Source organism: Dendropsophus ebraccatus, chromosome 5, assembly GCF_027789765.1.
Source record: "Dendropsophus ebraccatus isolate aDenEbr1 chromosome 5, aDenEbr1.pat, whole genome shotgun sequence".
Classification (NCBI taxonomy): domain Eukaryota; kingdom Metazoa; phylum Chordata; class Amphibia; order Anura; family Hylidae; genus Dendropsophus; species Dendropsophus ebraccatus.
Window position 1 is genome coordinate 62,516,034 of NC_091458.1, and position 26,549 is coordinate 62,542,582.

Sequence of the window (26,549 nt, forward strand, 5' to 3'; positions counted from 1 at the left end):
GTTAGCGCCCAGACGGGCAAGACCTTTTGTTTTGTTCTTAAAGCACAGTGTTGCTATATTTCTGTTACGGACTGTTTATGCTGAAAATAAACGCCAAGCTGTTGTTTTACAAGTCCAAGTCTGCTGTGAACTGTGTCCAAACACACCATCCCCCGGGAAGATCCCTACAATATATATATATATATATATATATAATTTTCTGGCAAATTTATTAAAAAGGAATAACTAAAATTTTGCAAGGACATAAGCATTCAGATACTTTGCAATGACACTTAAAGTGAATCTGTCAGCTGTAATTCAGGTCAAGGAGACACATGGTACTTTTCCCCAAATGCATGTGTGTGCAGCTTGTGGCATCATACCCAAGAACACTGGTGGCTGTAATCACTACCAAAGGGTCTAAATGATTATATTAATGCAATATTTTAGTTTCCCAATGAATAAGTAAGGATTTCTAACATTCTGTTCTCGCTTTCTCATTATGGGGTACTAAGTGAAGAATGGTGGGGGGAAACTTAAAGGGGTTATCCAGCACTACAAAAACATGGCCACTTTCCCCCTACTGTTGTCTCCAGTTTGGGTGGGGTGGGGGGGAGACAACAATAGGGGGAAAAGTGGCCATGTTTTTGTAGCGCTGGATAACCCCTTTAATTTCTTTTTTCAATTTAGAACAAGATCGCACCGTAACGAAATGTGAAAAAAGTGATGCGTCTGAAGTTGTTTTGAATGAATTGTATATTGCAACTACACTTTCAGGCCATGTTCACACTGCGTATGAGACCGGCCGTTCCGTGACTCCGGACGGGTCACGGAACGGCCGGTCTCAGCCCGGATCATCTTTCCTCCGTGGAGCTCTGATGCGGGCGCCCGCATCAGAGCTTCCCATAGCACACAGTGAAGCAAGCAGCCGGAGCCGCTCGCTTCACTGTGTGAACTGACAGGTCCTTCTGCAGGTGGAATTCATTGAATTCTGTCCGCAAATAATGGACCTGTCAGTTGTTTGCGGCGCCGTATGGGAACCGGCCATCGTATACAATGTGTGTACGCTCCGGCCGGGATCCCATATCAAATAATGCTATGTTCCACCCCACAAATCTACGGCCGTAGTTCTGCGGCGAGAACTACGGCTGTAGATTTACGTAGTGTGAACATAGCCTCAAAATGTAAAATCACTCACCTCCAATATGCATCTGAAACATTATTATTATTATAGAAATTTATCGAACATACCCTGTTATAAAGAACACATATAAAGAACACATATATAGACTATTTTTACTTTTGCCAGCTTTATAAGCTTCTGGGATGTGAATTTTGATGCCGTATGTGTATATCACATGCATGTATTATGTTCTATATAGCATATAGCATGCAAGCATAGCAGTGGCTTAATATATACACAAATCAAGAAGCTGGTGAGTTCAGAGAATGCCAGCCAGTGAGTGACCCGCTATGTGACAGCAGCAGTTGTACCAGTTTTACTGCCTGGAAAAATGACCAATACAGAACAACAAAATATAAAATAAATGACTAAAAATACTGTAACAACCAATAGTGGGATTAATAGAGTAATAAAGCTGATTAAATCAGTAACAGCCTAACACTGTACAGAGACCTCACAACCGTCTCTGACCTTCCACCAATGACTTTTATACAATTTAACAAGATTCACAAAAAGTAGATATTTACTTAGCTGTATGACTACAGAAGACCTGCTGTACTATGACCTCATAGTACTTTGGCCCGCCGAAAAAGTGTGTGCCAGATGCAAGATCTTTAGGACAAGTTCACACTGGACTGCAGATGTGTTGTGGCTTTTCCTGATTAGCTTTAACAGGCAGGCCAAAATCTGCAAGAAATCTACACAGAATTTATAGCCTTATTCCCAACCAATGTATAGGAGGGTCTGTTTATGCCTTAGGAAAATACTAGAATTAAACCACTAGGATTGTATAAAAGCTATTGTTACATTGCCATTTGCTTTGAATTCTAGAGACACGTTCCAGTCTACTCCATGTCCCAAGTGTTTATGGCCTTATACCACAAAAAGGGTCAATAATCTTTAAAGAAGTCTGTCAGGGGGGATTCACTGACAAATCAAATACAGCACCCCATACACCACTTTACTAACCATACCTCTATTGGACTGAAACTTGATGAAGCTTGAGGGTGCTCTTACACACTGCAGTATTGCTCAGCTTTTGTGATAAAGTTATAGCCAGGAGTGGATTAAAACCAAGAACAAGAAGCTCCTGTTCTTTATATTATCTAATTCATTATGATCCACACCTGATTTTGGTATAACTGCAATAAAACGTCAGTGTGTAAGAGCGCCCTGATGAGAGTAATTCCACAATTCTGTAATCTGTTAATGAGCCAAGTGTCCATTGAGTGGTCCCTGATCGCCACAAGTGCCCACTCCCTCCTCTATCCTATACCCGTGCCGCCCCCCGATCATTTGACTGATAGCCTCTTTGCTTTCCAAAGTCAACTTTCAGTGCATGCATGAGATTTCAGCTCAAGGTAGACTGACATTAGACAGAAAAGAGCCGACCTCCTCCCACGCCTGATTTATGAAGATTTACGTCTGCAGACAGGTGTAAACCAGGCAAAAACTCCGCCTGCTTCAGAGCAGGTGTAGAATTTGGCATGATGCCCGCAGGGCCGGCTGGCAATACTAAGGGGTGTATGCCTCTTAGTAAAACCGGTCGGGGAAAATGGGGAGGGGCTTTATGTAAGACTGCCATACTGGTACACCAGTCATGATAAATGTCCCCCATAATTATTATCAGTTTACCTACAATTTAAAGGTTAAACTATCATTTTAAGAAACTTCCAAAAAAACTTTATATAAATCCATAGAAGGCAAGAAGAGCTACAGATAGAAGAGTAGAAAAAAACCATGCGCTGAGTGCTTCTGCTAGCTTGCTTTAGTGATTATGGGGTCTCAGAACCCCCAACCAACCTAAATTTCTGACACACCACTATGAAATGTCAAATTTTTCCTTAAAAGTTACCCTTAATTCCTTCCTTAAAAAAGACTAGTAGCACTATAACACACAAGGACCTTTCAGGTAACATGCTCCAAACATATGGTGACATATCTACCTTACCATGTTTTAATCCAAACAGCCAAACAGAGACCTATAGCCATCTATGGGCTCCACGCTAGAGATTTGTATAGCTTATGGGCTTGGCATGAACCCATCATATGCAGTATACAATATATTCAATTGGTTGTTTCTTCATTCTTCTCACTTTGAAAGATTTTGCATGCTGCACACCAAGCAGAACTGGCACCAAGCACAATTTACCACCAAGGCTTTAGTATGCCGGCCTTGCCTCTATTAGGGTCAGTTCACACTACGGAATTAGACATGTCAATTCTTTGGGCGGATGGTGGAGTGCATGTGAGACATCCTATTCAATCAATTCGACAGGCGGAACTTCAAAGCAAAGCACGGACTTTGCTTAAAATTCTGTGCAAATTCCGTAGTGTGAACAGGCCCTTACAGTGACTAGGTGCATTAGGCTACGTTCACACGTGCCGCAAAGAATGTAAAAAAAAACACAAACAGCAGCTGTGGATTTCTTAATTTAGTGGCTGTAAGAAGTACCGTACTTTTTGTTCATTACTTACACTGTACATGTAAGCCAGGAGAGACAACCACGTGGCTTTAAACAACACTTTTACACCACGTTATGTATTTGGCAGAATCCATTGACATATAATACCAATGGTCAACTTCTAAAAATATGAACTTGTACCAGTTCTTGTGATATTTGTGTGCATTGCCATGTGAATGAGATGTGAATATCTCGATTATTTTTATTACTCTCTAACAATAAATCCAAAACTGGGTGGAGGCTGTGAAGCGAAGTGCCGATCCCTGCAAGCCCCATTCACTAACACTACAAGTCATAAGTCATGTCAGAGCTGCTACCCTGACTCCATGTCAGCCGCAAACATCAAGATGTAAGAATTGCATCAGAGCTTGGGAAATGGATGAATGCTTGTATGCATATTACCCTTTCCTTGCAATAAGGTTATATGTACAAGCATATCTAGTTTATGATAGATCCATTGCATTACACAACAGTACTGAAAAGCTGGGATACAGGGGTGATAGAGGCCAGCGGACCTGGAGTTAGGCAAACATCTCTTAATATCTTTCAGTACCTTGGAAACCCAGTCATCCAGCTAAATGGAAGGCAGCAAGGAGGGAATGGGGGATACAAATGGGAGTCATTGAAAAAGAGATCGCTTACTTCCATATAGACTGAGCGTGCAAACCGAAGAAAGCAGAAGGTGGAACAAACAGAAATAATGGAGGGTGATAATGCACTTATAATGAAGACAGATGCTGCTGCAGAGAATGCTGACTAAATATAGCAATATAATTTCAATTATTCATTGAATTTATATTGAGGTGGTAGCTGGAATAGGTCCAGGAAGGCTATTAAGCATCAAAAGAAAAGAAGTAGCAGCCTTTTATCAAGATTCTACAAAATATTAGATTAACAAAGCACATCCAGTAAAAGTTATGGGCTGGCCTTTTCAGTACAAAGATGAAATTTGCTCTTGGTGTATGCTACAAAGCTGCCGCAAAACAAGCGCTATCCGAGAAATGGATATGTAAACGCCCTGTGTAAAACCACAAATAGAATTATGATTAAGGAAGTTTAACAAGTAATCTAAGTGTGCACATCCCAAGGAGTCTTGAAAAACTCTTCACTCAATTACCTGAATGGTGCAAATATGGAGACCTAGTCCTGAGATCATTTTCATCTGCAAAATAGCAGCCCCATTCTGACTGTCCATATACAGTCCACCCCCCAGTGGCCCCCATGGACCAGCAGTTAACCAATGAACAAGAATACGGTGTTAAATTTTCATTATAGGCATCTTTCAAATTATCATTATCGACCACCCACCCTGTACAGTCAACAAATTATGAAATTAAATGGCAATAAGAACAATCCAGCAATTGTTTGCCAAGCCCGGCCTGCAACTGGCTGAGCCATTACATTGTTCTAACAGGTGAAATAATCCATTGATGTATCTTTTGGTACATATACTGCATATAGGATAATAATCTTACAGAACCTGATCCATTTTTTGGTGTACTTAATATACAATCTCTTTTTGATATGACATATAATACAAAATAGAGGGATAGAAATTTAAAGGTTAAAGGGGTTGGCCACTTTACAGTAAAATTGTTGAGTGTACAGCATTAGTAAGTGTATTCACAGCACTTACTAACGTCCTTGTGTATCCCAGCTTTGGCTGTCCAGACTTAATGGGAATTGTAATTTTTCCTCCAGGCTGTGTCACCAAGCTCTGTATGCTGAATGGCCATCCTTTCCATAAGATGGCAAAGTATAGAGGAGTGTGTGACCATGCCCCTCCCTGTGTGTCTTTCATAGGGATCTACAGGCTCAGTGAAGGTCACAGAGGGAGGGGCATAGTCACATGCTCCTCCATGCTCAGTCATCTTTTGGAAGGAATCACCATTCATAATAAATTATTGTACTTAAAAACATTTTCTCCAACGGTATAAAAAATATTGTCCAGTTTTTCTTCTACAGCCTCATGCTGTGTCCCATTCTGAGTGACGTACATGAGAGAAGCCACAATTTTCAGAAACATTACAAATGAGCTACTTGGAGTAATATATCTATATCTATCTATCATTGCCATTTCTGGATTTCTATAATATAATATAGTACGGCCGTTTCTGGTTGTCTGACTACAGTCCATTTAACAGATCTGATTTTGAATGGTTACTTTTAATGTACAGAAAAATGTAGTCAAGCACGCTTTTGTGTACTCTAAAAAAAACTGATCCGTTTCAATACTTTTTTATAATAGAAGTAAATGGAAAAAATGGATCCAAACGGATGCATACAATTGCATCCATAAAATGGATATGTTAAACGTACTGCACAAACACAAAGTGAACCCAGCTTTAGGCTATGTTAACACTATGTAAGAGTCCGGCCGTTCCGTGGCCCGGCCAGGTCATGGAACAGCCGGTCTCTGCAAAGATCATCCCGGCTGGTACTGCAGTACTGGCCGGATGATCTATATGGCCGTAATGTTCTGATGCCGGCGCATCAGCGCGCGCCCGCATCAGAACTCCCCATAGGACACAATGAAGCAAGCGTCCAGAGCCGCTCGCTTCATTGTGTGAACTGACAGGGTTTTCTACGACCACAATTCACTGAATTGCAGCCGCAGTAAACCGACATGTCAGTTCTCTGCAGCGCCGCACGGGATCCCGACCGGAGCGTATATGATGTGTATACGCTCCGGCCGGGATCCCATAGAACAATAGGCTATGTTCCACTCCGCACAGTACGGCCGTTGTTGCCATCGCACTTTTACATAGTGTGAACATAGCCTTAGATTAGCATACTGTTTTTTCATTCTTATATGGTATAGATATTTTTTTCCCAAAAAAAACAGTGCCACTCCTGTCCATGGTTCATGCCTGGTACTACAGCTCAGCCCATTAATTTGAATGGGTCTGAGGCGCAATTCAAGTGATAAATAAAAGTGGTGCTGCTTTTGAAAAAAAAAAAAAAAGATCCATTTTTTAATCCTTAAAAACACATAAAACTTAAAAAAAATAAACAGCGTCCTGTAAAGATTTATATAAAAGTTATATCAAACTTTTTTCAAGACACTAAGTCCCAGTTGACTAAATGATCGACACTCCCACTGTCTTGGTTAGGCAAAATTATGGCCATAAAAATAATCATACTGCCCCACTTTACTATGTCTTCTACAAACACTCCTTTCAGTCCCAATCCCATGTGGAGTATTGATAAAGTTCTCATTTTCATTTGGGGGAGTGGACACCATCAGGCGTCACAATCACTGTTATGTGCTGGGAAGGCCTCTGGTGGACTTGCCGTGACTAATGTCTATCTATATTATTTTGCGATCTACCTTTGGAGAATCCCATCTTGAACCTCTCTACAGGCTTTTCACAAGTGGACCGAAATAGTGAAACTATATATGGCACCCAACTACCCTAGTTAATTGATTTGGCTCCACATATTTGCTCCTGGGTCCCATGAAGTATACTAGGGACATCTGGTTAGCAAGTGACAAACCTTTTTCTTTAAGTTGCATGCCAGCTTTATTTTTCTGTTCTCGGATTTGCTGCGTGATTGTTACGACTGTCATACTACTATGCCGTGGCAGAAAGCCAAACTTTTTCATTTTGCAGACATTTGTCTGTCCATTTAAAAAACACGTGCTGCCCTTTCAGACACTTTAAGGAATGCTTTAATCTCCCAAAGAGAGCAGCGGCCTTTCATGAGCATGTCTCCTATTTTTCTTCTGAAATTACTGATGGCAGGCCATCTACAAAACCCACACCATTTGAGTTGTTATGTAAAGAGACTCCCTCCACTAGAGGGCTTATTACTTCCATATACTCCATATAAGGTCCATCCACATATGGCTAAATGGAGACGTACCTTCAGAGAACTATTATTATTTGGTATCAAGCAGCCAAGTCCTCCTCTTGTCTTTCATATAGAGAAAACTGGTACAACATTTTGTTCTTCTGGTGTCACACTCCTGAGCTGCTCCATCTCCTGTTCCCAGCAACCTCCTCGGAGTCTTGGAGATGTCTGTGGTAGGGACTTTACTCCATGTCTTTTGGGACTGCCCCGAGTTGGTGCCATACTGGAAGGGCGTACAGGACCTAGTAGCCACAGTCCTTCATCAAGTGATCATCTTAGATCCGCATATTGAAATCTTGAATGTTCCTCCCAAGAATATGCACAAACCTGCTACCAGGCTGCTTCTCCATATCTTGACTGCTGCTAAGTGTTTGTTAGCTAAATACTGGGAACAGCCCATCATTCCCTCAGCAATAGCGCTAGTTAATCGTATCCAAGAGATTTGAGGTTTCAATACCTATCAGCCACTAATGAGGATAGAATAGAGAAATTCCATATGATCTGCTCCCCATGGGACTCCAATTATGAACCGTTACACCCTGTACACTGACGTCCGCTTCCCCCTTTCCTCATTGTGTCTCCCCTGTCTGTGTCTTGGGTCTGTCTTCTTTTCTCTTTCTTCTTTTTACTGATTCTTGTATTTTTATTTCTACGGTACTTACGTAGTGCTGCTCTTGCAGGAATCCAAGTCGGAGTGACATGTCAGTTTTGTGCGGCCGCTATTCACTGAATAGCGGCCGCAGAAAACCCTATCAGTCCACGGAATGTGTAAACCATTGTGAGCAGCAGGGAATTCGGATGCGGGCACGCACAAATGCGCCCGCATTCAAATTCAGAACATCCTTTGACACTGGCCATTCCGTGACTTGGTCGGGTCACGAAACAGCCGGTCTCTTACACTGTAAGAACATGGCCTTACACTGTGTTGACATTTTTTCAGTCAGTGATTTCTGGGACATAGCACTATTTAGGGGATGTTTACTTGTATAATGTTGACCACATACTTTTGCATATTTGTGCTTTATTAAATGTTGAAAATCTTAAATAAACTATTTATTAAAAAAAAATATATAATAATAATAATAATAATAAATACTAAAATATCAAAATATTAATAAATAATAATCACTGTAGAACACGGAAAAGATGAATAAAACTTTAAGGCGTTTTTCTAAACTTTCGTGCAAAATTATCCAGAGGTGGGAAATGGGGGGACCAATTAAAAAACAAATAACTAGTCATCACTCAGCTTGCAACAGGTCCAATGCCACCCTTGCTCCGAAATCTCTGGCCAAAGCACTCTAATGACACCCTTATACAATGCGTTTTTTTGTTCAAAAGACAAGGCAACGCTTAAAGCTAACCCATCATTATAGGTACTTTTTTCTGGATAAGCTCCCCTGTGCGTGTATGTAAAGAGTAGCAATATTTCTGGCTGTAATATAACTTGTACACAGTATTTCTCACATCTGCTCTATAGGCTCCATCTGTAATTTTCAGTTATTACCCAGCTAGATCCAATGTCTCCCATACATTGCTCACACAGAAGAAGAGACCCAGCTCTTCTATGTCTTCATACACACCATGTGCCCCAGCAGCATTAAGGACAATACAGAACAGTCTAAGGGTCCTATTCCACGGGCCGAGGAGGGCCCGATCAACGATGTAAACGAGTGGCGATCTGCTAGATTACTGGGCCTATTCCACGGCCCGATGATTGTTGAGCGAGGGCTGCAAGGACATCGTTACCAATGTCCTTGCAGCCCTTGCAGCATCATACATTACCTGTCCAGGCTTCTTCTCCGCGCTGTCTTCATCCCCGGGTCCCGCGCTCTCTATCTTCAGAATGGCCGGTCAGCTGACAGGCCACTCAGCCAATCTCACAGGGTCCCGGCCTGTGATTGGCTGAGTGCTGACCGGCCATTCTGAAGATAGAGCGCGCGGGACCCGGGGATGAAGACAGCGCGGAGAAGAAGCCTGGACAGGTAATGTATGATGCTGCTTCTTCTCAACTCGTCGGTCGCCCGCTGCGCACCACTATTCAACCGTAGCGATGCACGGTGGGGGAACGTTGATTTTAGGTCTGGCCCTAAATGAATGATCAGCCGATGACATGATCATCGGCTGATCGTTCTCTCTATTTCACCGAATGATAATCGGCCGAATCGGGCCAAATGGGGCCGATCCGGCCGATTATCGTTACTGTGGAATAGGGCCCTAAGTATGGGGGTGAAATCTAATACGCAAAGTAAGCTCTTTTATAGTCTCTTTGCCGTCTCTCTGTTTGCTTCTGGTCTTTTCACTCACTACCCCATCCATCTCCCTCCTAACTCCGCCCTTCTTCACAAAGCTTTGGGCAGCATGTAATCTGATATCTCAGTAAGTCTGTCTTGTAAACACAAGATGGAATTGTGCTGGGTTTTTTTTCAGAGTTAACAACTTAGTTAAGAATGTACTACATTCTTACGTCCGTCATATGTACTATTGATCTAAGAAACGTTTGTTGAAACGACAGTGACCAACAGTACAAATGCCTCAAACTATATAGCCATGGGCAAGCCTTAATTCCATGATAGGCCATTTGGTGCAGTTAATGATATGAAGATTTCATTTTGTGACAAAAAAATACAGTCATGCACTGAGAAGCAATGTTCTGCAGAAATAAGAGCAGACTGAACATAAGCATCGATATCAGATCTTCATGGTGCAGAACGAAGCACAAACTCGTCATGTAATTTCCATTGCACACACAATGATATGAGATGTTGAGTTTGTGAACAATAAGCTTTCCTTAATTTTTTTTTACTGTTTTTGTTTTAGCTTGTAAAAGCTTGGTTATTCCCATATACAATAGCTGTGACACCTACCTGTTTGTGAACCTTTGTAAGTTGCTCCAGGTTGTTCTCAAGAAAGGAAATCTTCTGTTTCTGGGAGTGAATCCCCCCACTATCCTCGGGTTCCATCTCAGCACTCTGCATAGACACATTGGTATTTTAATAGAAGATACAGTATGCAGGTACATTGTAATACGTATACAGCCATCCTTATTTTATGCAATTCTTATACAGAGAATGCTTTATTACATCTGAACCCTGTACAGAGTGACAGAGTTAGAATTATTTTTCTTCTGCCAACTTACTCTGAACAGCTGGGGCAACCAATATAAAATAATAGGAATGCCAATTGTGAATGACCCCTATCCTTTCATTCTATTAAGCTATATTGGATAATAATTTGTCTACTTACTTTCTTGACCCGAGATGTGACGTCTTGAACAAAAAGCTTCCGAAGATTGTGGAGGGTCTGGAGTTCACGGGCCTTATAAAATAGTTACAGGTTCAGTAAGGATTTGCTCCTACAATGATGATAATTCAGGATATAAGAGCTCTACTTACAACAGTCTCCTCGAGCCCTTTAAGATCCTGCTTGGACTGCTCGTGCTTCTCGTACAGAAATCTGATAAAAACAGTAAAAAGTGTAGATGACCGCCACACGTTATCACTTAAGTGATGCAGATTTCCATCGGCTACCCACAGACTTTTATATGGTATATATGTGGTGGAAGTAGTTCTGTATTACATACAGCTTCCTAAGGGCTGCAATGGACACTCACGTCAGCTCCTGCAGCTTGTGGTTCTTCTCGTGTTCCTCGCTTTTCAGCTTCTCATAATCAGCTCTCAGCTTCTCAAGCTCCAGCTGCAGCTTCTGGTTCAGACTAAAGAAAAGAAAAAACAGCGCTAATCAGAGTAGAGCCACACACCACCGAATTAAAATGTCTTCTTTTTTGTGCTAGACATACAGTAATCCAGCAAACAACCAAATCAACTAGAATCAACTATACTAGCATACAAAATAAAGCAAAAGACTTTTGGGCCTCTTCTCTTTCTATTTTCTGTAATTTTTATAAATTTCACTTTTGTAATAATATAGAGGCAGCCACCTTGCCTAAGCTGTTTTTAACAACACTGAGATATGCTTTACTGCAAGCCCCATGGACATAGGCAACAATAGACATGAGCTCTACCATAGATATGAATGGGAAAGGTTTCTAAGCATGCTCTGTGATCTTTGCAGATGTTATTCCACAGGGAGAGGGAGACTGAGCTGTGAGCTTCATCTTTAGTATAATCTATTTACTCATGTCACCTTTTGCTGTAATTCTGTATTAATCACTTTCCAACAGACTTCTTCTTATCATCAGACTTAGTGTTAAAAAGGGAAAACTGCAGGATTTCAGAATTATTTAAAATAAAAATAGTAAAAAAAAGACAAAAAAATCTTTTAAAATATGTTTAAATTGTTAATATGTAAATGAGGCTCCAGTGCCCAGGGGTCATACGCTAGCACAGCAACAACCTAGGGTAAGCCAGTTCATCTCTGCCTATTCACCGCCTCTCTACCACCTACTTACATGCACCTACTCCTCTTTGATTGGCACATTAAAAAAAAAATTCTGGGTACCATTCTGGGGGAGCTTTTAATTTGCCTTTTTTCCATCATTTCTGGGGTTTCAGGTGACCACAAATATGGCAATTATGGTATCTGTTTTTCTTTCTTGTTTACGACATTCACTATGTGAGATTATTAACATTATATTTTATTAGTTTGGCCATTTGGCCAAACATGTGGCGGTCCCAATTATGTTTAAAATTAAGTTTGAAAATAGTCAATTTTTATTTTTTTATATTATGAGAGACTTTTTCAGATTTTTTTAAATACTTTTTTTTAACAGTTTCTCCTATGGTATTTCACTATGTGAAAGTCAAACTGCCAATAATCTATTACAGCCAGTCTCTGGCCTACTGTAATGTAAAGGCCCTATTCCACGGGTCGTTTAGAGGAGCAATATCGTTCATATTCGGCCGATATCGGCCGCTACGAACGATATTCGTCCCGTGGAATAGAGTGCAACGATCAGCCGACATCGTTCATGTCGGCTGATCGTTGCAGTCGCTTGTTTTTCAACATGTTGAAAAACAAGCGACTGATATAGCAGCGATCTGCTGCCGTCGCTCCGTTGAATAGGAGCATCGGCAGCAGACGCTGCTATATCCTATGGGCTGCCCGGACGATCAGCGATCCCCCGGGCAGCCCCCCCAGCAGCTCCCCGCCGCCCCTCCCGCACTCACCCGCTCGCTGGCGCCGCGTTGAATAGCGGCGGCAGCGAGCGGGGAACGAGGAGCAAACGAGCGCTAATAGCGCTCGTTTGCTCCTCCAAACGACTCGTGGAATAGGGGCATAAGTCTTATCATGGCAGCCATAGAGACCAGAAGGACCCTGGCTGCCAGGAATTAGGGCCCTATTCCACCGGACGATTATCGTTTGCATAATCGTTAACGATTAACGATCTCAAACGACCGCTATTGCGAAAGACCTGAAAACGTTCACTCATTTCCATGGAACGATAATAGTTACTTATGATCGTATGATCGTACTTGCGATCGTTTTGTCTTCGCTATTTATTCGCTATTGCGTTCGTATCTATTGCGAACGACCAAACGATGTCTTATTCAATGCAAACTATTTGCGAACGTTTTGCGAACGAGCAACGATAAAAATAGGTCCAAGTCTTATAAAGCGATCAACAATTTCTCAATCGGTCGTTAATCGTTAACTGCATTTCAACCGAACGATTATCGTTTAGATTCGAACGATTTAACGATAATCTGAACGATAATCGTCCGGTGGAATAGGGCCCTAACAATAGGCACCTCACAACTGCATAAAAGGTAGTGCCCATCAGAAGATGGAAGAAACTAACATAAGACTCCTAACCTCTTAGACTCTGTGCTCATTGTCAGGGCTTAATGGAAGTTGTAGTTCTGGAGAACCACAAGGTTGGAGGAACTGGTTTAAAAAATGAAGGAGGTTGAGCAGGTTATAGAAGCACCAACATCAGCCTCCTGAGACACTAAAAATGGTCTGAGATGTCTTCATTAGGAAGCCCCTTTAAGCTTGAATTACTGTAATAATACACATACTAAATATAAATGAGCCATAAAATCTACAGTTGGATTAGTAAATCTGAAGTAGTGAGTACACAAGTAAATTCAAAGAAAAGAGACTTTCGGAATAGCTCTTTCTTACTCTTTCAGTTCATCAATGATCTTCTGTTTCTCATTAATCTCATCCCGGAGACGGGCCAGCTGCTTGTGATGGGCCTCGCGGTGACTTTCCATCTGCATCTCCAGGACCTTCTAATACAAAGGGGAATAGCTGAATGTGACATTGTAATTTGGAATCTATTATGATGTACTATGTGCTTCAATCAGAACACTAGGAAATATTGACTGGTTGTTAATTGTAAAAAATACAATAAGTTTATCACCAAAAGGCGAAGATAGTATATCACAAGAATGTGATGTCAAAGGCTTACCTAATAGACTCCCACTGTTCCCTAGAGCAAAGAACCTTTGACATTAGGCAAGTGACAATGTCCCCTTGTCTTTTATTCTACAACCACTACCCTGACTTTGGTATACATGGAAATCTTACATTACAATACAGGAATGGGTCTGAAACATCGAAGGTGCAAATTTTTCCATTATATTTTTTCTCTGTGTCAATTCTATTCCTGGTTTTGAAAAAACTTAACAAAATATTATATGTGAACGCAGCCAACTCTAGTGGCAGCTGCAGGTACCTGTTTTAACAGTGTCAGGAAAACCAGGGAAAGCAATGCTAGTAAGCTCGAAGCAGTCAACAGGTAGGTATTCTGCTTTAGCTATTAAATCTCCAGTCATGTTTTAAGGTTTTTAAAGGAGCAAAACACTGACTCACAGGGATTTTACCCCCAATAGGTGGCACCAGAGAGCAAGCTCTTCTCCTTCTGGGAAAGGGCTACTTTGCAAATTCAGGAACTCATCATAGCCCTCTCCTGCTAATGGACACTATTCTAAACACTCTACGGAAAACAGGCTGGTGTTATTTACATGGCTTACAATACAGTCCACAAGGCTACGGGCACTAAATGGACCATGTAAATGACCTGACAACAATATATTGCAATTGCCCGACAAGTCACCCAATATGCTGACCTTCACCTCACTGGCTTCAACTGCATCCTGTTCTTTATCCTTCGCTGAAACTTCTGTCACATTTTCTGCCAAGTAAAAGAGAGAGCTGATTAAACATCGCATTCAGTGACAGTCATAGTCTCCAGATGTGTCACTTTATGATAAGCGTCAATGAGACAACTCCCGCAGACAATATATATATATATATATATATATATATACACACACACATTACTAGTCAGGGCCACATAAAGCAGGGAAACATTCTGTGGATAAAACAATATAAATGGACATGCAGCCCACTGTTTCAGAGGACTTTGGAGGACATTAGTGACAACGTTTGTATGTATTCTATGGGTAAAAGGAAAATAAACTTCTTTGTGTACATTTTATATAAACTCATCTTCTTTCCCTGACAGGGTACAATCCAGCCACCAAAATTGCTTTAGTTGATCACTACCTGGAATGTCATGAATTTTTAGTTCTACACAAGTTATTAGTTCTCAGCATGTCAGGAGTTTTGATCAGTGGGGGTCCAGACGCTGAGTCCTCCACCAGTCACTAGAATAAAGGGGCAGAAGGGCTCTGCTGAGTACTATGCCCTTTGGTTTCTGCTTGGTTCTCCTTGGAAAGGTCAGCATGCAGTTTACATATTTACAGACTCAAACTCTGTTCACTGCCTGCTCAGCTCTCCAAAGACAGCAAAGCAGAGCTGATCAGAAACTAAGGGCCCTATTACACGGGACAATTATCGTCTGAAAAATTGTTATATCATTCGAATTTAAACGATAATCGTTCTGTGTAATTGCAGGCAATGATTGAAAAATCGTTCGTATATGTAGTTGATCGTTGATTTAGATCTAAACCTAAAATTATTGTTAATCGTCCGCTGTAATTCCACATTCGTTTGCTCAAGTTCCGCATTTTTTCAGTAATCGTTCTTCTGGACACCCACCGATCAACTAATCCTCACTGAGCCTGAAAAGGTTATCATGTCAGGTTATCATGAAAATGTCATCCTTTATAATGTGAAATGAACTACGGTTTGACAGAACAACAATTACACACTACAAAGTTTTCGTGTAGATACGCTAAATTCCTTGCATGCTTCAATGTACATTGGCATGCAGAAGGATGTCTGCCCGATACCTTGAGCCTGCATCTTGGCAAGCTCTTCGCTCAGCGTATCGTAAGACTCTTCCAGCTGGCGTTTCTTTAGCTCCACGCTGTGCATGTATTCAGTCAGAGACCTGATCTTGGCCTCATGCTGCAAAAGAAGGGAGAAAGCCAGGTCACACATTGTAAGCCAGAAATAAATGAATGAAACCCCCTGTGAACTTCTCAAGACTGAGAACTGAAATGGTACAGAATTATAGTAGGGACATTTAGAGACAGAGCATATGTAGCCTTATACAATGCTGATATAAAATACTAAATTAAATAAAAAAAAAAAGACAGAGGTACCTGAGATATCAACAGCTGGCAGGAGGACAGCTCCCGTCCTGTAACTTCCATCTTGCGGTGACATTCCACCTGAAGGTTCTCCAGCTGACGGCATCGCTTCACCACTGACTTCACCTCCGACTTGATCTTACTGATATACAGGCGCGCCACTGTAAACTCTTCCTCTATGGCCCCACTTATCTCTACAGGCTGCAAAGAAGACTTGTGGTAAAGACTGCACACTCAGCGAATAGAAGAAAAATGACTGGAAAATAGGGGAATAGTACTGAGCTGGCTCCAATTTACTACCCACTGCCATTTGGCAAGTGTATTAAGATATTACTCACCAGTTTAAATTCTCCATTACCCACAATGACACTGAATTCACTGAGATCCTTCATGAGACCATTGAGAACTTCTGCAATTCTCTTACGTTGATGAGCGCTGAACTCCTGCAGACGATGGAGATCATTTTCCAGGGAAAGCAGAGTAGCCTTAGTAGAGACAAAAAAAAAACTGTGAATAACCTTGCTCAATAGTTATTATAGTTCTATATACCGGTTAAATTAAGCTGGCCATACACTTAGATAGCCGTTATTTGAATGCACTCAGCCAACCAATGTCTCTCCTGGACCCTGTACACATTTGCACACTCAGCTCAGTCAAGAGTGCAAGTGTTCTGAATAGGAAGAGGGATGAAAAGCTGTCAGACATCACCTCTCTTACAGAGGGAGTGTTCCCTGTACACATTAGATGGTTGTTCTCACCTACATCAGTTGTGTATAGACAGTGTTACATGTAATTCAAAGCATGTTGTAGGTAAGGCTACACTGTAGAATTGGTGTCATTGTGCCATCTTGTGGTCAGCGCGCAGGGGATACTAACAACTTTCTGGGACAGTTCATCAGCAAGTATCTTGTTTTGCAATGTTTTGTCCTCCACTTCCTGGGATTTTTGGTCATAGTTGACAGCCAGCTCTTCAAGAGCCTGCAGAACTTCTTTAACTTCTTCCTTGGCACAGTCATTCTCAGACTGTAAGCGGCTTAGTTCCATTTGCACCTTGTCATTGTCTCCCCGAGTGGATACTAAGAGCTGTGGATATAAAAAAATTGAGGTCAGGTTATTTGTAGTAGAGAGTATAAAATCAGTGATGACCAAATAATATCAGCAATGCCATAACTAGTTGCCTTATTTAAACTTAAACAGGAACCATTCATGCCTAGTTACTCTCCCCCATCCTTAAAACTCTAATAGGGCATAAAGAGGGGAGGTCTTTACTGTAAAGCAAATAACAGTCGTGACTTAAAAAATAACGGCCGTTTTTTGCACAACAACGACTGTTATCACATATGGCCATTGTTTTTACATAGTGTGAACCTAGCCTAGTGTAAGTGTCATTTTCATTTTTATTGCAAAAATCAATAGTACAAGCAATTTTAAGAAATTCTGCAATAGGTTTTAATAGGCTCTTTCTGTACTCAAAAAGCTGTTTACTAGCCTCCCCCTCCCTCACTTCTTATCTGTGCATTATCAGGCAAAGCCATCTTCATTACAAAGGAGCAAAGTGAAGATGGGTTTGCTGAGTCCATTACAACCTATGGAGAGGAGAGGGGCAAAGGGGGATGAGTGAGCAGGAAGAGCAGCGAACCAGCTCTGCTTTTAAGAGACTGTGTGGGCACCTAAAACGCTGGATCCACAAGTTAGAAAGGCCAGTATTGGGAGCTTGGTGAAAGAAGATTACTTAATAAAACCTATTACAGAGTTTCTTAAAATCACTTGTACTATTGATATTTATTGATTTCTGAAAAATTATATTTAATTGACAGTTACACTTTAAAGGCTTAGAAAAACATGGCTGCATGCAGCTCAGTTCCATTGAAGTGAATAAATGTGAATTGTAATACAAGACACAACCTGAGGACATGCGTGCAGGGCCGTCTTATCCATTGGGCAGGGTAGGCGGCTGCCCGGGGGCCCTTGCGTCCTAGGGGGCCCCTGCCCTCTGTGACCTGTATTTTTAGCTTTATAAGACGCACTTATAAAACTAAGTGCGTCCTATAAAGCAAAGACGGCTCCCAAGCAGTGCTGAGCACCGCAAGGAAGCCGTCCCGCCCGCCCCCTCTATTGCCGCTCACTATGCATATGCATAGTGAGCAGCCCTGAGCGACCCCCTCCGCCCGCCCCTTCTATCGCTTCTTAGCTGACAGCCGATCAGAAGCCCAGGAAAGTGCAATGAGCAGCACTTTCCTGGGCTTCTGATCGACTCAGCTAAGCGGCGATAGAAGGGGCGGGCAGTCCAGGAACTCACCCGTCCGGCGGCCCCAGCAGCTCCTCTCCCGGCAGCGCGCACTCCCGACATCCTCCGGCACAGGCAGCGGGGTACAGAGACACTGCCTGTGTCCTGGATGTGTCGTGCAGCCGGACACTTCCGGCACAGGCAGTCTCTCTGTACCCCGCTGCCTGTGCCGGAGGATGTCGGGAGTGCGCGCTGACGGGAGACATCAGCTGCTGGGGCCGCCGGACGGGTGAGTAACTGGTTTGTTGTTTTGGGGGGCACTGGCTACTATGTGGGCACTGGCTACTATGGGGGGCACTATATGGGGGGATTGGCTACTATGGGGGGCACTATATGGGGGGGATTGGCTACTATGGGGGGCACTATATGCAAAGATGTGGGGGATTTGATGGTGGCGGTTGGGGGGGGGCCAATTCGCACCTCTGCCCAGGGGCCCATAATACTGTTAAGACGGCCCTGCATGTGTGGTGCTGTTTTTGCAAGAAAGAAGCCAGTGATTGACTGCAGCATCACATGCTACGTATACATTGATTATCCTGAAGCACCTCCGAAAGGGGACCCCCCTTTAAACATTGCTGCTTTCAAGTGCTATGAACCAATATGCAGATATCTCTACATATGGCAGAATGCAACACATTTATAAACACACTCAAGTGAAGATAAACTGTATTTTTGTTAAATTGGAAAAAATAGAAAACAGCCATCTGTAAAATCTGTTCTGGTGACTGATAAATCAGTTACATTATAGCGCACGTTACTGGTTTCTGTATTTATTGCACACAATGGGGGAGATTTATCAAACATGATATAAAGTGAAACTGGCTCAGTTGCCCCTAGCAACCAATCAGATTCCACCTTTTATTCCTCACAGACTCTTTGGAAAATGAAAGGTGGAATCTGATTGGTTGCTAGGGGCAACTGGGCCAGTTTCACTTTACACCATGTTTGATAAATTTCCCCCAATGTATTTATGATATAGGAGTTTTGGCTTAGAATTATTATTTGCTTTGTTGACTATTACTGTTACTATTATACTGTTTGTTTTGAATGCCTGTTTTGAGTTAACATTTGTTGGCATCCCATCGTGATGTGAATGGGGCTCTACAGAACAAGCATCTGTTATTACCTCTTCTTGATCCAGCATTTGCTGCTTGAGCTTTTCTACCAATTGACTCTGCTGGTTGATCTCATCATCCTAGAAATACAAAGAATTTACAATTCTTCATTAGTAGAAAAATTGAGAGTTGACAGCTTTGCCCAGCCATGTTCGTGTATATGTCTCACAAGACAGACCTTCTTTTTTCACACTAAGCATCATACCAGAATGCAGTAGGCCAGATTTCTTATAGTGCACCTGTAATTTCAGCTGAATATTCAGGATAAGCTGTCCTGTGTGTAAGGAGCAGCACCATTATATAACTTGCATATGGCATTTTTCATCTTTATTTTTACAGTTGTGTTGGGAGGGGGGTCCTAGTTGCTATGATTTCTCTCATACACTGCAGACAAACAAAAGACAGGATCCTGCCTCCCTATATCTATAGAGGCGGTTAAGGCGGGGTTTACACTTTTTTTTTTGCAAAAAAAAAAAAAAATGATGAAAAAACGGATGTATTTGTGTGCATCCGTTTTGATAATTGTTTTCATTGACTTCCATTATAAAAAAAATAAATAAAATAAAATATATATATATATATAAAAAAAATATATATATAATAAAACGAATCAAAACGCATACTTTTTCTAGGCATACACAAAAACATGGTTAACCACATTTTTGTGTATGCTAAAAAAAAACATGCATTTTGATCCGTCTTTTAATAATGGAAGTCAATGGAAAAACGGATCAAAAGGAATGCACACAAATAAATCCGTTTTTTGGAAAGAAAAAATAAAAACTGAAAAAAACGGACTTCATTTATTTATTAAGGAGTCTAAGGTGTGCAACTATTCTAATGGGGATTGGTGTGTATTTTGTTCCAATATCTTGGGACTGATTTATTAACATGTAGTACTGCCATAGTAAATGCATCTAAGTAAAAAGTCGCAAAAATGCAAAAATTGCGCAATTATATTTCACCTGGTACTGACCAGACGTAAGCCTGCACCTGTTTGTGCGCAAATGATGAATTGGGCGCTAATCCCTGATTATGTGAACTTTTGGGTGAATACTCAAAACAGGCAGATTAAAAAAAAAAGTCGCATCTAAAAAATATTCACCTGTCGAAAACTGGTTTATAAATAGAACTTAGACCAAAAATGGGCGAAAAATCCAATTATTTACCTAAAAGTAGACACAAAACCCTTGATAAATTTCCCCCTTAGTCTTTAGACTTGTTCAGACACAAGCTGACCCTATAGAAATGTCAGAAACAATATTAGGCTATGTTCACACTACGTAAGTCTCCGGACGTAGCGCGTTCTGTAAATAAGCGGCCGGAGACTTACGTAGTTTGCGTACAATGGAAAGTATGCGATATACGGCGGCACAGTTCACACTACGTAAGAACTTAAGCGAGGATCGTACGCGGCGCCGTAAAAAATTAACCAGACCATTCTTTGAGGACGAAAATGCCGTAACTTACGCCCGTAGTGTAACATGCGGTCCCGTACGTAGTGGTGATTTCTTCATTTTGCCATCTTTTTGTGCTGATCCAAAAGGTTCTGTGGGGTGTCCGGGGCTAGGCGAAGATTTCCAAGTAAAAGACCGCTGTCAGATCGCTACGTAGGGCGCTCGGGAAGCGTAAGTAGACTGCGGGCGTAAGTTCGCGCTCCGTACGTAGCCGGCCGCAAGTAGCGTAAATCCCCGGCCGGAGTTTACCGCGTATATGTCCGGCCGCAAAAATATGCAGCCGGACATATACGCAGTGTGAACATAGCCTTAAAAGGTAAATATATAGCTGACTGCACAAACCAATACTTGTTACACCCCATCAGAACAGCTGTATCTGGTACAGACTGGTTACTCCGTACCTTGTCATCAAGTTGCTTATACATCTTGCGGATCTCCTCCTCATACTTCCTTCTCTCTTCTTCCGAGATCCTGATCACAATGGAGGAATTGTTATCATTCACTGGTGTCTCATCGCAGGTGTCCTGGATGATCTGCTCACCATCACTTAGCTGCTCCGTCTCAGGTACATTCTCTCCTACAGGAAAAATTAGGTTGACTGTCTCCTCTTGCATGCAAAGCAATATATACAGAGTAAGAGACCTTACAAAATTGCTCTTCACAACTTCATTACTTTTTCAAAGTTATATATACTTTTCTTTTAGTATTTTAGCCACCATGGCCGGCCCCTCACCATTCCTCCAGCGGGCTAGTTCAGCCTCCAACTTCTGGATGGTTTCCTTCATTGTCTTGTTCTTCTCCTTCTCCTTCTCGTACTTCTTCTTCCATTGTTCTGCTGTCAGCTCCAGGTTGACTGATGCAGTGTTCTTGATGGTCTTGGCTCTACAAGACAGATAATATTTACAAGGCTTATTGTGTATAGTACATCAGTTTACACATAGATGACTTCATAAAATGGCAAAAGCTTATATAACGGTCAATCACCAGGCTGGGCACTATTTATGAACAGGATAGACCAGTGCTTCTTAAATCCAGTTCTCAAGAACCACCAACAGGTCATGTTTTGAGGATTTCCTTAGTATTTCACAGATGATATAACTATAGTGAGTGCATGAGGTATTACAGCTGTTCTTAGTATGGGATATCCTCAATACATGACATTTTGGCGGGTCTTGAGGACTCGAGTTGAAACACTGGGTTAGGTTGAATTCATTAATGCTTGATGCCAGAAAACTAACTATGCACTAGTCTTATTTCTTCCGGAAAATGTTCGATGTTTCTGTGTTTATGATTTATGACATTGATAAATTAACCCACATGTGTATACAATCCGCTTACAAAATGCTCCCTAAACTGCTTATAGCGAATATACCATCAGTACATTCACTTTAAGTCTTGCACTTGGATAAAACGGTGGCAGCGCCAGGAAGCTGCTGCCGTGGTCCTTTTTTTGAAGTAGGGTGAAGCAACTGAGGCGGGCTGGCTCACCCCAATTAGGAGGAAACCCCCGCCCACTATGACGCGGCTCCTTTAGAATCAATGGAGCCGCATTATAGAGGGGCAGGGGTTTCCACCCACTGGTGGTGGGCCAGCCCGCCTCAGTTGATTTAGCTTAGGCTGGTGCCCGGTAATAGCACGGCGCAGTATGCGGAACAGTCGGCGGTTCAAAAAAAGGACAGGGGACAATTTGAGGTGAAAATATGAGGGCTGTCCAAAAACAAACATTGTGTGAACATATCTATATACACATAGAACAAAAAAAGGGATAAATCCAAGATGGCATGGGTGGCCCCACGTACCCATTGGCTTACATGTTACATACCTATTTATTTTTAGTTTGATTAATGCGGCATGTCAGCTACATATATGGCTATTATCCAGCATGTGATTAGCCACTTTAGCAATACAACTTTTTTTCCAAACTTTCAGGCACATCATCAATAACGGCCTTGAAACCCATGACTTAACAGCTTCAAGGCCTTCTACAGACTACATCCTGCTTCTTTAAAAGGTGTAAAAAAAAAAGCATGCAAAATGAATTTCCCATTAAAGTCAATGGGAAGTCATTTTCAAGAGAAAACAGCATGGCTTTTAAGATGAAAAACACAATTTCGACTGTGCGAACGGGTCTTAAGGGTGACACTTACCTTTGGCCAAACATAAGAGTTGACTTGGTCTCTGCATCATTATAGCTTGATGGAGAGCAGCAGATAAACATAGTTGTCCTACAGTTTCCACCCAAGGAGTCTTGCAGGATTCGAGTCATCTTGCTGTCTCTGTAGGGAACGTAACCTTTCTAAAACATGAAAAAGATCCCAATTAGTACTTGTGTGGTTTTATATGGCAAGCATCAAATGCATAGTGAAGAGCAATGGTAGCTGTCACTTACCGCTCCTTCTGCTAGGGAAGATATGACATTGCCCAGGGCAGACAGAGATTTGTTTATGTTCTTGGCTTCATCCAGCACTGCCCCTTCAGCTCCAGTTTTACTGACCTATAGAATTAGATAGCACCAAAAGAATTACTGTATATAGGTTGTGGAAAATTGAAAATCTAACTGCACAGGTTTATATAAGATCCATAAAAGAGTTTCAAGTTGTAGCACAAAAAATAAAGAAATTAAATGGAGGAGATTAAAGGAGAAGCCCGAGGGATTATAAAAGCTGGCAGCAGGCAGGGGGCAAAAATACTAACTTACCTCTCTCCGTGCCTGCGGTGAGTGCCAGGACCGGCCGCAGGACCCCCTGCCCGACTCAGGGATCTCTGGGGCTGACACAACCCAGCTGATGGACTGGCCGCTCAGCCAGTCAGACAGCGGCCAGTCTATAAGCCGGGACAGGCCATTATCCCCAAGGTATGACGTTATCACAACTCAGGGGAAAATGCCTTCGAGTAGAGGTCCTGTGTCCGCTCCTGCCACTCACTGCGGGCACAGGGAGAGGTAAGTTAGTACTTGAAATCAATTTCTCCTTCTCCTTTAAGGCTCATTTTACATTGTTTCACTTCTTCCATGTTTACTGTACTGTAATACAATGACATGGAGGCCATAATGGATCATAATGCATGTTCCTGTTTTCAGTAAAAGTACTGGAGGGTGAGGTTTATACTGGTAAAGTAACTGCAGGGCGGTTTATGCCAACTAAAGGCAATTAGGAAGTTTCTCAACATTTTTAGATTGTCAGAGCAGAATAATGTAAAGAAAACCATTAATGTGTACAGGGCCTTACAAAAGCAATGACAAATTTCAGGAATAATTGCATAAACAAATGGTGTTTGTTGAACTGTGATTGTAAACGGACTGAAGGCGTCTCTGAGACATGAGCGGGAAGACAAAGGAAGCTTCAACATTTCTATGTCAGCAGCCCCGGGGACAGAGCTGCTTACACTGATTTCTCTGCCTCCCCCATCAATCCTGATGTCTCATGGCAGCTTTCAGCAGCATTCTGGTACAACATTGTACTAAAAAAATGCACACTCCTTGTTTTCTTGACATTCAAGGAAATTTTTTTTTTTAATACAGAGCTCCTTTAAAGGAGTACTTGTGGCAAACATAAAAAAAACAGGGACGGCAGGGGGTGGTGGGAGCATAATAATAAAGATATACTTACCTGTCCCGTAACGCCCCTTCTCACTGCCACCCTCTGGTTTCCTGTATCTGCCAGTTCCTTGTGTCATGACACCACTGAAACTATCTGCTCAGCCAGTCAGTAACTGCAGAGGTGTCCCACCTCAATCACTGATAGCTGAGTGGGCATTCTGAGTGAGGCGGTGACGTCAGAGGACCAGGAGATACAGGAGATCAGCAGGTTATTGGGGGCGGTGGCGCTGTTTCTACCATCCCCTGCCGTCCCTAGTTTTTAAGTTTGCCCAGAGTTCTCCTTTAAATATACAGTATCAATATTGGCTTGAATTAGTGTAAACTGTTCTGTGTAAATGCAGTGTTACACATAAGTTGATGAACTCCTGGGTACTGTAATGGGTATAGTAACAGCATGCTGAGGCAGCCTATCTGGATTCCTATAAAAATTATTAAATTAGAAATTATGTAAAAAATTGATGGACAATTTTTTTCCTATAATTATAGAAGTTTATTATATAAACTGTCTACTTTTCATTTCCTTAACTGCGGTGTTCTGTAATCTAAGGCAATACAGGCAGACTAAAATGAGAATTCTGCAGAAATCAATAGGTCTTGTTCCGTCTGAGTTCACATTGATTTTATCGTATTCCGAAGGCCATAATTTCTGGTTGCTATTTCAATGACTGTGCACTATTATTGGTAATGCCTTTCTATATAAAGCAAAAAAATACTGTCAAAACAAAACATGGTGCTAATAGGGATGTCCTCCTAACAATATGTATGATCACTGGTGGTCCAATTGATGGGACTCCCAGCAATTATAAGAATGGGGATCCACGGCCTCCCATATGAAATATATTGGATGCCATATGTGCATCCAATTCAGCCTCCTAGTTTCAACCTCCAGTGATCATACATCTATCCCAGTGGCAGGGAACCTTGGCTCTCCAGTGGTTGCAAAACTCCCATCATGCTTGGACAGCCAAAGATAAAGCTTTTGCAACAGCTGGAGAGCCAAGGTTCCCCTGATCTATCCACTACCCTCTAGATATTGCTGATGGTGGGACAACTCTTTTGAAGGTCTATCTGATCTCTGGTCCCATATACCTATCTATAAAGAATTGGTTTATTGGTAGAACAAGAAATAAAGACACTCAAAAGAGAAAAAAATGAAATACAATTGTTGGATATAATGTATCCTAAGGCACATCTCAAATCCAAATGACCCAAAAGACTCTCCACAGAGTGTAACAAAATGACAAACTATTGTTGCATGGTTATGATTCTGACCTTCTCGCTACCAGCCAAGTCAACCAAATACAGCTTTCCACTGAGCTTCTGCTCCGTCTCCACATTCTCCTGCTTGATATTGATCAGGAAGATGCTGTGACTACGGGAACTGTGCTCATTCATGTCTGAAGTAGACAACGTGGGGCAGTAAGAAAACATGAAAAGGATACAAGTCACATACAGCACACAGGTCAAAATGGCATCATAGGATGGAAGCATCACCAGGATCAGTGGAACACATATAAACAAAGGGGCAATTTTGTTTACTTAAGAGTTTTTCATGGTCAACGTCATTTTAACCCTTTAACAATCCCCAAAGTTCCTTTCTATTGTGACTGTCAAGATGCCTTATTCTACATTGCCTACTAAGCCCTGCTTGTGCATTCATTGATAACCCCTGAAGCAGGTGTTTGGCTGCCTCATAACAATTAAACTTGTATTGTAATATGGCTGGAAACTGAGGACCTTCTGATTATGTCCATGTGTCCCTCTGATAACCTCAGGCCTCATACAATGAAAAACTAACGAGATGATGACTGGTGAAATCCTAAAGCAAAAATAAAAAAAAAATTGTGACTGGAAGTTAAAGGCCAAACACATCTGGTCATTCAGGGGTTAGATAGGGTTGAGAATTGTATAAATACTCAAAAAAAGAGCATATAAAAAATTTGTGCCGGAACAGAGACACATAATATATATATCCTATTATACTGACACTGTTAGGCCATGTTCACACGCTGTATGAACATCGGCCGCTGTTTGACGTGTCAAACAAAGGCCGATGTCTGCAGTATCATTTCCTTTTAATTGGAATGTGGGCACATTCTGGTGTGCCCGCCTTCCAATTAGCCATAGAGCACAATGTAAAGT

General features: G+C 41.7%; 1 protein-coding gene across 5 annotated transcripts in view; it reads right to left on the reverse strand.

The window, feature by feature from the left end:
- The window catches only part of KIF5A (kinesin family member 5A), a 95,127-nt gene that overhangs the window by 14,787 nt on the left and 53,791 nt on the right, over positions 1 to 26,549 (reverse strand). For 2 of the 5 annotated variants that reach the window (XM_069972265.1, XM_069972264.1), the window contains exons 8-23: positions 25,680 to 25,804; positions 23,199 to 23,303; positions 22,957 to 23,105; positions 21,543 to 21,691; positions 21,211 to 21,386; positions 19,364 to 19,432; positions 16,827 to 17,033; positions 16,289 to 16,435; positions 15,963 to 16,151; positions 15,648 to 15,765; positions 14,520 to 14,584; positions 13,570 to 13,679; positions 11,096 to 11,197; positions 10,878 to 10,938; positions 10,729 to 10,800; positions 10,350 to 10,454 (exon numbers count right to left, since the gene is read on the reverse strand). In XM_069972265.1, coding sequence (XP_069828366.1) covers positions 10,350 to 10,454; positions 10,729 to 10,800; positions 10,878 to 10,938; positions 11,096 to 11,197; positions 13,570 to 13,679; positions 14,520 to 14,584; positions 15,648 to 15,765; positions 15,963 to 16,151; positions 16,289 to 16,435; positions 16,827 to 17,033; positions 19,364 to 19,432; positions 21,211 to 21,386; positions 21,543 to 21,691; positions 22,957 to 23,105; positions 23,199 to 23,303; positions 25,680 to 25,804 — 1,949 coding nt within the window. The remainder of the gene's footprint in view (positions 1 to 10,349; positions 10,455 to 10,728; positions 10,801 to 10,877; positions 10,939 to 11,095; positions 11,198 to 13,569; positions 13,680 to 14,519; positions 14,585 to 15,647; positions 15,766 to 15,962; positions 16,152 to 16,288; positions 16,436 to 16,826; positions 17,034 to 19,363; positions 19,433 to 21,210; positions 21,387 to 21,542; positions 21,692 to 22,956; positions 23,106 to 23,198; positions 23,304 to 25,679; positions 25,805 to 26,549) is intronic. The other 3 variants (XM_069972268.1, XM_069972267.1, XM_069972266.1) reach the window with 3 other exon arrangements.